Source organism: Salvelinus alpinus, chromosome 2 (genome assembly GCF_045679555.1).
Source record: "Salvelinus alpinus chromosome 2, SLU_Salpinus.1, whole genome shotgun sequence".
NCBI lineage: Eukaryota > Metazoa > Chordata > Actinopteri > Salmoniformes > Salmonidae > Salvelinus > Salvelinus alpinus.
The window spans coordinates 115,727,277-115,741,059 of record NC_092087.1 but is presented as its reverse complement, the minus strand read 5'-3'; the positions used below and the strand labels follow the sequence as shown (position 1 = coordinate 115,741,059).

General features: G+C 41.4%; 1 protein-coding gene across 1 annotated transcript in view; it reads right to left on the bottom strand.

The window, feature by feature from the left end:
* The window catches only part of LOC139547788 (protein mel-28-like), a 31,251-nt gene that overhangs the window by 14,151 nt on the left and 3,317 nt on the right, over window positions 1–13,783 (bottom strand). Inside the window, exons 3-5 of the mRNA XM_071356861.1 lie at window positions 10,982–11,755; window positions 7,469–7,643; window positions 7,019–7,287 (exon numbers count right to left, since the gene is read on the bottom strand). Of these exons, the coding sequence (XP_071212962.1) occupies window positions 7,019–7,287; window positions 7,469–7,643; window positions 10,982–11,755 (1,218 nt within the window). The remainder of the gene's footprint in view (window positions 1–7,018; window positions 7,288–7,468; window positions 7,644–10,981; window positions 11,756–13,783) is intronic.

Genomic DNA, 13,783 nt, shown 5'->3' with positions numbered 1-13,783 from the left:
ACATCTATAATAACAACAGACAGCTTCCATAATGTCCTGTAGACATCTATAATAACAACAGACAGCTTCCATAATGTCCTGTAAACATCTATAATAATAACAGACAGCTTCTATAATGTCCTGTAAACATCTATAATAACAACAGACAGCTTCCATAATGTCCTGTAAACATCTATAATAACAACAGACAGCTTCCATAATGTCCTGTAGACATCTATAATAACAACAGACAGCTTCCATAATGTCCTGTAAACATCTATAATAACAACAGACAGCTTCCATAATGTCCTGTAAACATCTATAATAATAACAGACAGCTTCCATAATGTCCTGTAGACATCTATAATAATAACAACAGACAGCTTCCATAATGTCCTGTTGACATCTATAATAATAACAGACAGCTTCTATAATGTCCTGTAAACATATATAATAATAACAACAGACAGCTTCTATAATGTCCTGTAGACATCTATAATAATAACAGACAGCTTCTATAATGTCCTACATCTATAATAATAACAGACAGCTTCCATAATGTCCTGTAAACATCTATAATAATAACAGACAGCTTCCATAATGTCCTGTAGACATCTATAATAATAACAGACAGTTTCTATAATGTCCTGTAGACATCTATAATAATAACAGACAGCTTCCAAAATGTCCTGTAAACATCTATACTAATAACAGACAGCTTCCATAATGTCCTGTAGACATCTATAATAATAACAGACAGCTTCTATAATGTCCTGTATACATCTATAATAATAACAGACAGCTTCTATAATGTCCTGTAGACATCTATAATAACAACAGACAGCTTCTATAATGTCCTGTAGACATCTATAATAATAACAGACAGCTTCTATAATGTCCTGTAGACATCTATAATAATAACAGACAGCTTCCATAATGTCCTGTAGACATCTATAATAATAACAACAGACAGCTTCTATAATGTCCTGTAGACATCTATAATAATAACAGACAGCTTCCATAATGTCCTGTAAACATCTATAATAATAACAGACAGCTTCCATAATGTCCTACATCTATAATAATAACAGACAGCTTCTATAATGTCCTGTAAACATCTATAATAACAACAGACAGCTTCCATAATGTCCTGTAAACATCTATAATAATAACAGACAGCTTCTATAATGTCCTGTAGACATCTATAATAATAACAGACAGCTTCCATAATGTCCTGTAGACATCTATAATAATAACAGACAGCTTCCATAATGTCCTGTAGACATCTATAATAATAACAGACAGCTTCCATAATGTCCTGTAAACATCTATAATAATAACAGACAGCTTCTATAATGTCCTACATCTATAATAATAACAGACAGCTTCCATAATGTCCTACATCTATAATAATAACAGACAGCTTCCATAATGTCCTGTAGACATCTATAATAATAACAGACAGCTTCTATAATGTCCTACATCTATAATAATAACAGACAGCTTCCATAATGTCCTGTAAACATCTATAATAATAACAGACAGCTTCCATAATGTCCTGTAGACATCTATAATAATAACAGACAGTTTCCATAATGTCCTGTAGACATCTATAATAATAACAGACAGCTTCCATAATGTCCTGTAAACATCTATAATAACAACAGACAGCTTCTATAATGTCCTGTAAACATCTATAATAATAACAGACAGCTTCCATAATGTCCTGTAGACATCTATAATAATAACAGACAGCTTCTATAATGTCCTACATCTATAATAATAACAGACAGCTTCTATAATGTCCTACATCTATAATAATAACAGACAGCTTCTATAATGTCCTACATCTATAATAATAACAGACAGCTTCTATAATGTCCTACATCTATAATAATAACAGACAGCTTCTATAATGTCCTACATCTATAATAATAACAGACAGCTTCTATAATGTCCTGTAGACATCTATAATAATAACAGACAGCTTCCATAATGTCCTGTAAACATCTATAATAATAACAGACAGCTTCTATAATGTCCTGTAAACATCTATAATAATAACAGACAGCTTCCATAATGTCCTGTAGACATCTATAATAATAACAGACAGCTTCCATAATGTCCTGTAGACATCTATAATAATAACAGACAGCTTCCATAATGTCCTGTAGACATCTATAATAACAACAGACAGCTTCCATAATGTCCTGTAGACATCTATAATAATAACAGACAGCTTCTATAATGTCCTGTAGACATCTATAATAACAACAGACAGCTTCCATAATGTCCTGTAAACATCTATAATAACAACAGACAGCTTCCATAATGTCCTGTAAACATCTATAATAATAACAGACAGCTTCCATAATGTCCTGTAGACATCTATAATAACAACAGACAGCTTCCATAATGTCCTGTAGACATCTATAATAATAACAGACAGCTTCCATAATGTCCTGTAAACATCTATAATAATAACAGACAGCTTCTATAATGTCCTGTAAACATCTATAATAATAACAGACAGCTTCCATAATGTCCTACATCTATAATAATAACAGACAGCTTCCATAATGTCCTGTAAACATCTATAATAATAACAGACAGCTTCCATAATGTCCTGTAGACATCTATAATAATAACAGACAGCTTCCATAATGTCCTGTAAACATCTATAATAATAACAGACAGCTTCTATAATGTCCTGTAGACATCTATAATAATAACAGACAGCTTCCATAATGTCCTGTAAACATCTATAATAATAACAGACAGCTTCCATAATGTCCTGTAGACATCTATAATAATAACAGACAGCTTCCATAATGTCCTGTAAACATCTATAATAATAACAGACAGCTTCCATAATGTCCTGTAGACATCTATAATAATAACAGACAGCTTCCATAATGTCCTGTAGACATCTATAATAATAACAGACAGTTTCCATAATGTCCTGTAGACATCTATAATAATAACAGACAGCTTCTATAATGTCCTGTAAACATCTATAATAATAACAGACAGCTTCCATAATGTCCTGTAGACATCTATAATAATAACAGACAGCTTCCATAATGTCCTGTAGACATCTATAATAATAATAACAGACAGCTTCCATAATGTCCTGTAGACATCTATAATAATAACAGACAGCTTCCATAATGTCCTGTAGACATCTATAATAATAACAGACAGTTTCCATAATGTCCTGTAAACATCTATAATAATAACAGACAGCTTCCATAATGTCCTGTAGACATCTATAATAATAACAGACAGCTTCCATAATGTCCTGTAAACATCTATAATAATAACAGACAGCTTCTATAATGTCCTACATCTATAATAATAACAGACAGCTTCTATAATGTCCTACATCTATAATAATAACAGACAGCTTCCATAATGTCCTGTAGACATCTATAATAATAACAGACAGCTTCCATAATGTCCTGTTGACATCTATAATAATAACAGACAGCTTCCATAATGTCCTGTAGACATCTATAATAATAACAGACAGCTTCCATAATGTCCTGTAGACATCTATAATAATAACAGACAGCTTCCATAATGTCCTGTAAACATCTATAATAATAACAGACAGCTTCCATAATGTCCTGTAGACATCTATAATAATAACAGACAGCTTCCATAATGTCCTGTAGACATCTATAATAATAACAGACAGCTTCTATAATGTCCTGTAAACATCTATAATAATAACAGACAGCTTCTATAATGTCCTGTAAACATCTATAATAATAACAGACAGTTTCCATAATGTCCTGTAGACATCTATAATAATAACAGACAGCTTCCATAATGTCCTGTAGACATCTATAATAATAACAGACAGTTTCCATAATGTCCTGTAGACATCTATAATAATAACAGACAGCTTCTATAATGTCCTGTAGACATCTATAATAATAACAGACAGTTTCCATAATGTCCTGTAGACATCTATAATAATAACAGACAGCTTCCATAATGTCCTGTAAACATCTATAATAATAACAGACAGCTTCTATAATGTCCTGTAAACATCTATAATAATAACAGACAGCTTCCATAATGTCCTGTAGACATCTATAATAATAACAGACAGCTTCTATAATGTCCTGTAAACATCTATAATAATAACAGACAGCTTCCATAATGTCCTGCAGACATCTATAATAATAACAGACAGCTTCCATAATGTCCTGTAGACATCTATAATAATAACAGACAGCTTCCATAATGTCCTGTAGACATCTATAATAACAACAGACAGCTTCCATAATGTCCTGTTGACATCTATAATAATAACAGACAGCTTCTATAATGTCCTGTAAACATCTATAATAATAACAGACAGCTTCCATAATGTCCTGTAAACATCTATAATAACAACAGACAGCTTCCATAATGTCCTGTAGACATCTACAATAATAACAGACAGCTTCTATAATGTCCTGTAAACATCTATAATAATAACAGACAGCTTCCATAATGTCCTGTAAACATCTATAATAATAACAGACAGCTTCTATAATGTCCTGTAAACATCTATAATAACAACAGACAGCTTCCATAATGTCCTGTAGACATCTACAATAATAACAGACAGCTTCTATAATGTCCTGTAAACATCTATAATAACAACAGACAGCTTCCATAATGTCCTGTAGACATCTATAATAATAACAGACAGCTTCTATAATGTCCTGTAAACATCTATAATAATAACAGACAGCTTCTATAATGTCCAACATCTATAATAATAACAGACAGCTTCCATAATGTCCTGTAAACATCTATAATAACAACAGACAGCTTCCATAATGTCCTGTAGACATCTACAATAATAACAGACAGCTTCTATAATGTCCTGTAAACATCTATAATAACAACAGACAGCTTCCATAATGTCCTGTAGACATCTACAATAATAACAGACAGCTTCCATAATGTCCTGTAGACATCTATAATAACAACAGACAGCTTCTATAATGTCCTGTAAACATCTATAATAATAACAGACAGCTTCCATAATGTCCTGTAAACATCTATAATAACAACAGACAGCTTCTATAATGTCCTGTAGACATCTATAATAATAACAGACAGCTTCCATAATGTCCTGTAAACATCTATAATAATAACAGACAGCTTCCATAATGTCCTGTAAACATCTATAATAATAACAGACAGCTTCTATAATGTCCTGTAAACATCTATAATAATAACAGACAGCTTCTATAATGTCCTGTAGACATCTATAATAATAACAGACAGCTTCCATAATGTCCTGTAGACATCTATAATAATAACAGACAGCTTCCATAATGTCCTGTAGACATCTATAATAACAACAGACAGCTTCCATAATGTCCTGTAGACATCTATAATAATAACAGACAGCTTCTATAATGTCCTGTAGACATCTATAATAATAACAGACAGCTTCTATAATGTCCTGTAAACATCTATAATAATAACAGACAGCTTCTATAATGTCCTGTAAACATCTATAATAATAACAGACAGCTTCTATAATGTCCTGTAAACATCTATAATAATAACAGACAGCTTCTATAATGTCCTGTAGACATCTATAATAATAACAGACAGCTTCCATAATGTCCTGTATACATCTATAATAATAACAGACAGCTTCCATAATGTCCTGTATACATCTATAATAATAACAGACAGCTTCCATAATGTCCTGTAGACATCTATAATAATAACAGACAGCTTCCATAATGTCCTGTTGACATCTATAATAATAACAGACAGCTTCCATAATGTCCTGTAGACATCTATAATAATAACAGACAGCTTCCATAATGTCCTGTAGACATCTATAATAATAACAACAGACAGCTTCTATAATGTCCTGTAGACATCTATAATAACAACAGACAGCTCCCATAATGTCCTGTAGACATCTATAATAATAACAGACAGCTTCCATAATGTCCTGTAGACATCTATAATAATAACAGACAGCTTCTATAATGTCCTGTAAACATCTATAATAACAACAGACAGCTTCTATAATGTCCTGTAGACATCTATAATAATAACAGACAGCTTCCATAATGTCCTGTAGACATCTATAATAATAACAGACAGCTTCCATAATGTCCTGTAGACATCTATAATAATAACAGACAGCTTCTATAATGTCCTGTAGACATCTATAATAATAACAGACAGCTTCCATAATGTCCTGTAGACATCTATAATAATAACAGACAGCTTCTATAATGTCCTGTAGACATCTATAATAATAACAGACAGCTTCTATAATGTCCTGTATACATCTATAATAATAACAGACAGCTTCCATAATGTCCTGTAAACATCTATAATAATAACAGACAGCTTCTATAATGTCCTGTAGACATCTATAATAATAACAGACAGCTTCCATAATGTCCTGTAGACATCTATAATAATAACAGACAGCTTCTATAATGTCCTGTAGACATCTATAATAATAACAGACAGCTTCTATAATGTCCTGTAAACATCTATAATAATAACAGACAGCTTCTATAATGTCCTGTAAACATCTATAATAATAACAGACAGCTTCCATAATGTCCTGTAGACATCTATAATAACAACAGACAGCTTCCATAATGTCCTGTAGACATCTATAATAATAACAGACAGCTTCCATAATGTCCTGTAGACATCTATAATAATAACAGACAGCTTCTATAATGTCCTGTAAACATATATAATAATAACAACAGACAGCTTCTATAATGTCCTGTAAACATCTATAATAATAACAGACAGCTTCCATAATGTCCTGTAAACATATATAATAATAACAACAGACAGCTTCTATAATGTCCTGTAGACATCTATAATAACAACAGACAGCTCCCATAATGTCCTGTAGACATCTATAATAATAACATACAGCTTCTATAATGTCCTGTAAACATCTATAATAACAACAGACAGTTTCCATAATGTCCTGTAGACATTATTATAGTAACATCAAAGATTAAGAAAAACTTACTCAGCACTTGAGGGATCTTGTCCCTGGCAAGAGACCGGCACTTCATCAGGCTCTTTATAGACACCACCTTGCCTTTCTTGTTGGAAACTGATCCTTTCACGGACTTGTTAATCTCCTTCATCGCCCGGTTGATCTCCCTCCAATGGTTTCTGGTCAGCCGACAGCCAGGAGGAGGGGTCTCCTCGGAGTACCGGAGAAACGCACCGATAGTGCAGGTGTGATGGGTGACCGTGGCGACGGCCTTGTTCTTCTGAAGGGTCTGGAACCATCTAACACACACACACACACACACACACACACACACACACACACACACACACACACACACACACACACACACACACACACACACACACACACACACACACACACACACACACACACACAATCAATTAGTGTGTTGTTAATGAACGCTGATGAGACTAAAGAGAAAGAAAGACCTCTGCTCACCTCCTCATGTTGTCCTGGTTTGTCAGGAAAGTGAGGGTGGATGGATAGATCTCATCCTTCGCCATGTCCTTCAAAAATTGCTGCACCGTCTTCAGCTTGGCGGCACAATTTTGCTTCAGCTTATTGTTTGGATTGGGGCCTTCACAGGTCTTCCTGAACCCCTCTATAAACACACCTAATCAAAGAAACATCATATGTTAGACTGGGGACCTTCACAGGTCTTCCTGAACCCCTCTATAAACACACCTAATCAAAGAAACAGCATATGTTAGACTGGGGACCTTCACAGGTCTTCCTGAACCCCTCTATAAACACACCTGATCAAAGATACATCATATGTTAGACTGGGACCATCACAGGTCTTCCTGAACCCCTCTATAAACACACCTAAATTTGGACTTAAGACACAAGGCAACAGAAATCAGACCGGCTGTTTTTCTAATCCATTTCAAACACAAATACAAATACACAAACAAAAATGCCCTTAACAAGTTTACTTAACCCTTATTTTACCAGGTATAAGATAAGTAGCATAGACTCACTGTGTGCAATAATAGTGTTAATAGCCAGACACAGTGGAGGACAGGTAGGGGTCTGGGGCAGAGTGAAGCAGGCCAGACACAGCGGAGGACAGGTGGGATCTGGGGCAGAGTGAAGCAGGCTAGACACAGCGGAGGACAGGTAGGGGTCTGGGGCAGAGTGAAGCAGGCCAGACACAGCGGAGGACGGGTAGGGGTCTGGGGCAGAGTGAAGCAGGCCAGACACAGCGGAGGACGGGTAGGGGTCTGGGGCAGAGTGAAGCAGGCCAGACACAGCGGAGGACGGGTGGGGTCTGGGGCAGAGTGAAGCAGGCCAGACACAGCGGAGGACTGGTAGGGGTCTGGGGCAGAGTGAAGCAGGCCAGACACAGCGGAGGACAGGTAGGGGTCTGGGGCAGAGTGAAGCAGGCCAGACACAGCGGAGGACGGGCGGGGTCTGGGGCAGAGTGAAGCAGGCCAGACACAGAGGAGGACAGGTGGGGTCTGGGGCAGAGTGAAGCAGGCGAGACACAGCAGAGGACGGGTAGGGTCTGGGGCAGAGTGAAGCAGGCCAGACACAGCGGAGGACGGGTGGGGTCTGGGGCAGAGTGAAGCAGGCCAGACACAGCGGAGGACGGGTGGGGTCTGGGGCAGAGTGAAGCGGGCCAGACACAGCGGAGGACGGGTGGGGTCTGGGGCAGAGTGAAGCGGGCCAGACCAAGCGGAGGACGGGTAGGGGTCTGGGGCAGAGTGAAGCAGGCCAGACACAGCGGAGGACGGGTGGGGTCTGGGGCAGAGTGAAGCAGGCCAGACACAGCGGAGGACGGGTGGGGTCTGGGGCAGAGTGAAGCAGGCCAGACACAGCGGAGGACGGGTAGGGGTCTGGGGCAGAGTGAAGCGGGCCAGACACAGCGGAGGACAGGTAGGGGTCTGGGGAAGAGTGAAGCGGGCCAGACACAGCGGAGGACGGGCGGGGTCTGGGGCAGAGTGAAGCGGGCCAGACACAGCGGAGGACGGGCGGGGTCTGGGGCAGAGTGAAGCAGGCCAGACACAGCGGAGGACGGGTGGGGTTTGGGGCAGAGTGAAGCAGGCCAGACACAGCGGAGGACGGGTAGGGGTCTGAGGCAGAGTGAAGCAGGCCAGACACAGCGGAGGACGGGTAGGGGTCTGGGGCAGAGTGAAGCAGGCCAGACACAGCGGAGGACAGGTAGGGGTCTGGGGCAGAGTGAAGCAGGCCAGACACAGCGGAGGACAGGTAGGGGTCTGGGGCAGAGTGAAGCAGGCCAGACACAGCGGAGGACAGGTAGGGGTCTGGGGCAGAGTGAAGCAGGCCAGACACAGCGGAGGACAGGTAGGGGTCTGGGGCAGAGTGAAGCAGGCCAGACACAGCGGAGGACGGGTGGGGTCTAGGGCAGAGTGAAGCAGACCAGACACAGCGGAGGACAGGTAGGGGTCTAGGGCAGAGTGAAGCAGGCCAGACACAGCGGAGGACAGGCCCTACAGAAGTGACCCTAAAGTTACAGGACCTTCAGAAAATATTCACACCGCTTCACTTTTTCCACTTATTGTCGTGTCACAACTTGAATTTAACATGAATTAAATTTAAGATTATTTATTTTTTGTCACAATACCCCATAATGTCAAAGTGGAATTAAATTTTTCACATTCTTTTTTATTACAAATTAATTAAAAATGAAAAGCTGAAATGTGTTGAGTCGATAAGTTTTCAAACCCTTATGTAATGGTACGCCGAGGAGTAAAAATGCCCTTAACAAGTTTACTTAACCCTTATTTTACCAGGTATAAGATAAGTAGCATAGACTCACTGTGTGCAATAATAGTGTTTAAAATTATTTTTGAATGACTACCTCACCTCAGTCGAGCAGTGAATTTCAAACACAGATTCAACCACAAAGATCAGGGAGGTTTTCCAATGCCACGTAAAGAAGAGCACCTATTGGTAGCTGGGTAAAAAAAAACGTGAGTACCACTCTCCGTATTATCAAGCATAGTGGTGTCTGCGTCATGTTATGGGTATGCTTGTCATTGTTAAGGACTGGAGAGTTTTTCAGGATAAAAAAATAAACAGAACGGCACTAAGCACAGGCACAATCCTAGAGGAAATCCTGGTTCAGTCTGCTTTCCACCAGACACTGGGAAATGAATTCACCTTTCAGCAGGACAATAACCTAAAACACAAGGCCAAATCTACACTGGAGTTACTTAACAAGAAGACAGTGAATGTTCCGGAGCGGCCAAGTTTACAGTTTTGACTTAAATCTACGGAAAGACCTGGAAATGGCTGTCTAGCAACGATCAACAAACAATTTGACAAAACTTCAAGAATTTTTTAAAGAATAATGTTGCACAATTCTGGTGTGGAAAGTTCTTAGAGACTCACCCAGAAAGACTCTGTAATCGCTGTAATCGCTGCCAAAGGTGCTTCTAAAATGTATTTACTCAGGGGTGTGAATACTTATGTAAATTATATATTTCTGTATTTTAAATTTTAAATAAATTTGCAAACATTTCTACAAACATGTTTTGATTTTGTCATAATGGGGTCTGTAGACAGGGGGAGAGAAATCAATTTCATCCATTTTGAATTCAGGCTGTAACGTAACAAAATGTGGAATCAGTCAAGGGGTCTGAATACTATCTGAAGGCTCTGGAACTGTGATTAGCTGGACCCAAACACTTTAATACAACGTCAACACAAAGAAAAACAGTGGAATCAGTCAAGGGGGGGTCTGAATACGTTCTGAAGGCTCTGGAACTGTGATTAGCTGGACCCAAACACTTTATACAACGTCAACACAAAGAAAAACAGTGGAATCAGTCAAGGGGGGGGTCTGAATACTTTCTGGAGGCTCTGGAACTGTGATTAGCTGGACCCAAACACTTTATACAACGTCAACACAAAGAAAAACAGTCGCCCTTTTAGGCTTTTCCAAATACTTTTCAAATACAAAAACTATTTAAAGACAGTACTTACTCAGAGCAGAGCCCGGGAAGGGACTTTGGCTGCTAGATCCGGGCGCCGTGGCTTCCTCTGTCTGGGCCCTTGAACCCACGACTCGGTCCTCCTGCAGCTCCTCTTGTTCTGTGTCTGACGTAGGAGGAGATGGCTCGGTCTGAAACCTGGACCTCTTTGCTGACCTGGCCTTTGCTGATCTCGCCCTGACACTCTGCCTTTTCAGTAGCTGGTACCTCTTCCTCGCTCTATTAAATTCAGAGGTCAGTCTCAGGTTGTCCTCTCTAATGGATTGGTTGGTCGCACTTCTCTTGGTCAGGGCCTCGTCCCGCTCTTGCAAAGCTTTCCGCAGCCTCAGGATCGACGCTCGGCAGTGGCAGGAATAATCTTTGCAGCTCACCTTCTTCTTCTCCTCTTCGTCTTCCTGCTTCGTTTCCCCCTCCACAATATCCAAACGGGTGGTCAGCGGGACGACGGGGTTGGACGCCCTCAACGCGGCCAGCCGCTCCATGGTCAGCCGTCTCCTCAGTTCCTGTATAGCCCGTCTCCTCTGCGATCTGTTGAGCTCTGTGTGCGACTCCATGTGTCGATCCAGCCTGCTGAGCCGGGTGGAGCATCCCGTCAATGGACACGGCTGCTGTCTGATATTGACACGGCCCGACCGCCAATTACAAAGGAGGACCCTCTCCTCCGTGTTCCTCACGTTGTGCGTGTACCTCAGGTGCTGACTGAAGCCGATCACAACCTTGGGGCAGAGCGGACAGGAACGACCCGCAAAGCGCCCCGGAGATTTCTCTAGTATGGAAAATAAAAGGTCAAAAGAACAGAACATTAAAAAAAAAAACACAATCAGTGATCACAAGTAGAATGCTCCAGACTGATTAGTTGTTGCTTAGAAACAACACCTGAGACCACACCTTCTCACTCTAGAACCTCTTTAACCCCGCCTTCCACTCCTCCTCCCACTAAAACACCCCTCCTCCTCCCACTAAAACACCCCTCCTCCTCCCACTAAAACACCCCTCCTCCTCCCACTAAAACACCCCTCCTCCTCCCACTAAAACACCCCTCCTCCTCCCACTAAAACACCCCTCCTCCTCCCACTAAAACACCCCTCCTCCTCCCACTAAAACACTCCTCCTCCCACTAAAACACCCCTCCTCCTCCCACTAAAACACCCCTCCTCCTCCCACTAAAACACCCCTCCTCCTCCCACTAAAACACCCCTCCTCCTCCCACTAAAACACCACCCCTCCTCCCACTAAAACACTCCTCCTCCCACTAAAACACTCCTCCTCCCACTAAAACACTCCTCCTCCCACTAAAACACCCCTCCTCCCACTAAAACACTCCTCCTCCCACTAAAACACCCCTCCTCCTCCCACTAAAACACCCCTCCTCCTCCCACTAAAACACTCCTCCTCCTCCCACTAAAACATCCCTCCTCCTCCCACTAAAACACTCCTCCTCCCACTAAAACACTCCTCCTCCCACTAAAACACCCCTCCTCCCACTAAAACACCCCTCCTCCCACTAAAACACTCCTCCTCCCACTAAAACACTCCTCCTCCCACTAAAACACCCCTCCTCCCACTAAAACACTCCTCCTCCCACTAAAACACCCCTCCTCCTCCCACTAAAACACCCCTCCTCCTCCCACTAAAACACTTCTCCTCCCACTAAAACACCCCTCCTCCCACTAAAACACCTCTCCTCCCACTAAAACACCCCTCCTCCCACTAAAACACTCCTCCTCCCACTAAAACACCCCTCCTCCTCCCACTAAAACACTCCTCCTCCCACTAAAACACTCCTCCTCCCACTAAAACACTCCTCCTCCCACTAAAACACTCCACCTCCCACTAAAACACCCCTCCTCCCACTAAAACACTCCTCCTCCCACTAAAACACTCCTCCTCCCACTAAAACACCACCCCTCCTCCCACTAAAACACCACCCCTCCTCCCACTAAAACACTCCTCCTCCCACTAAAACACTCCTCCTCCCACTAAAACACCCCTCCTCCCACTAAAACACCCCTCCTCCCACTAAAACACCCCTCCTCCCACTAAAACACTCCTCCTCCCACTAAAACACCCCTCCTCCCACTAAAACACCCCTCCTCCCACTAAAACACTCCTCCTCCTCCCACTAAAACACTCCTCCTCCTCCCACTAAAACACCCCTCCTCCTCCCACTAAAACACCCCTCCTCCTCCCACTAAAACACTCCTCCTCCCACTAAAACACTCCTCCTCCCACTAAAACACCCCTCCTCCCACTAAAACACCCCTCCTCCCACTAAAACACTCCTCCTCCCACTAAAACACCCCTCCTTCCACTAAAACACTACTCCTCCCACTAAAACACTCCTCCTCCCACTAAAACACCCCTCCTCCTCCCACTAAAACACCCTCCTCCTCCCACTAAAACACTCCTCCTCCCACTAAAACACCCCTCCTCCTCCCACTAAAACACCCCTCCTCCTCCCACTAAAACACCCCTCCTCCTCCCACTAACACACTCCTCCTCCTCCCACTAAAACACCCCTCCTCCTCCCACTAAAACACCCCTCCTCCCACTAAAACACTCCTCCTCCCACTAAAACACCCCTCCTCCCACTAAAACACCCCTCCTCCTCCCACTAAAACACCCCTCCTCCTCCCACTAAAACACCCCTCCTCCTCCCACTAAAACACCCCTCCTCCTCCCACTAAAACACCCCTCCTCCTCCCACTAAAACACCCCTCCTCCCACTAAAACACTCCTCCTCCCACTAAAACACTCCTCCTCCCACTAAAACACCCCTCCTCCCACTAAAACA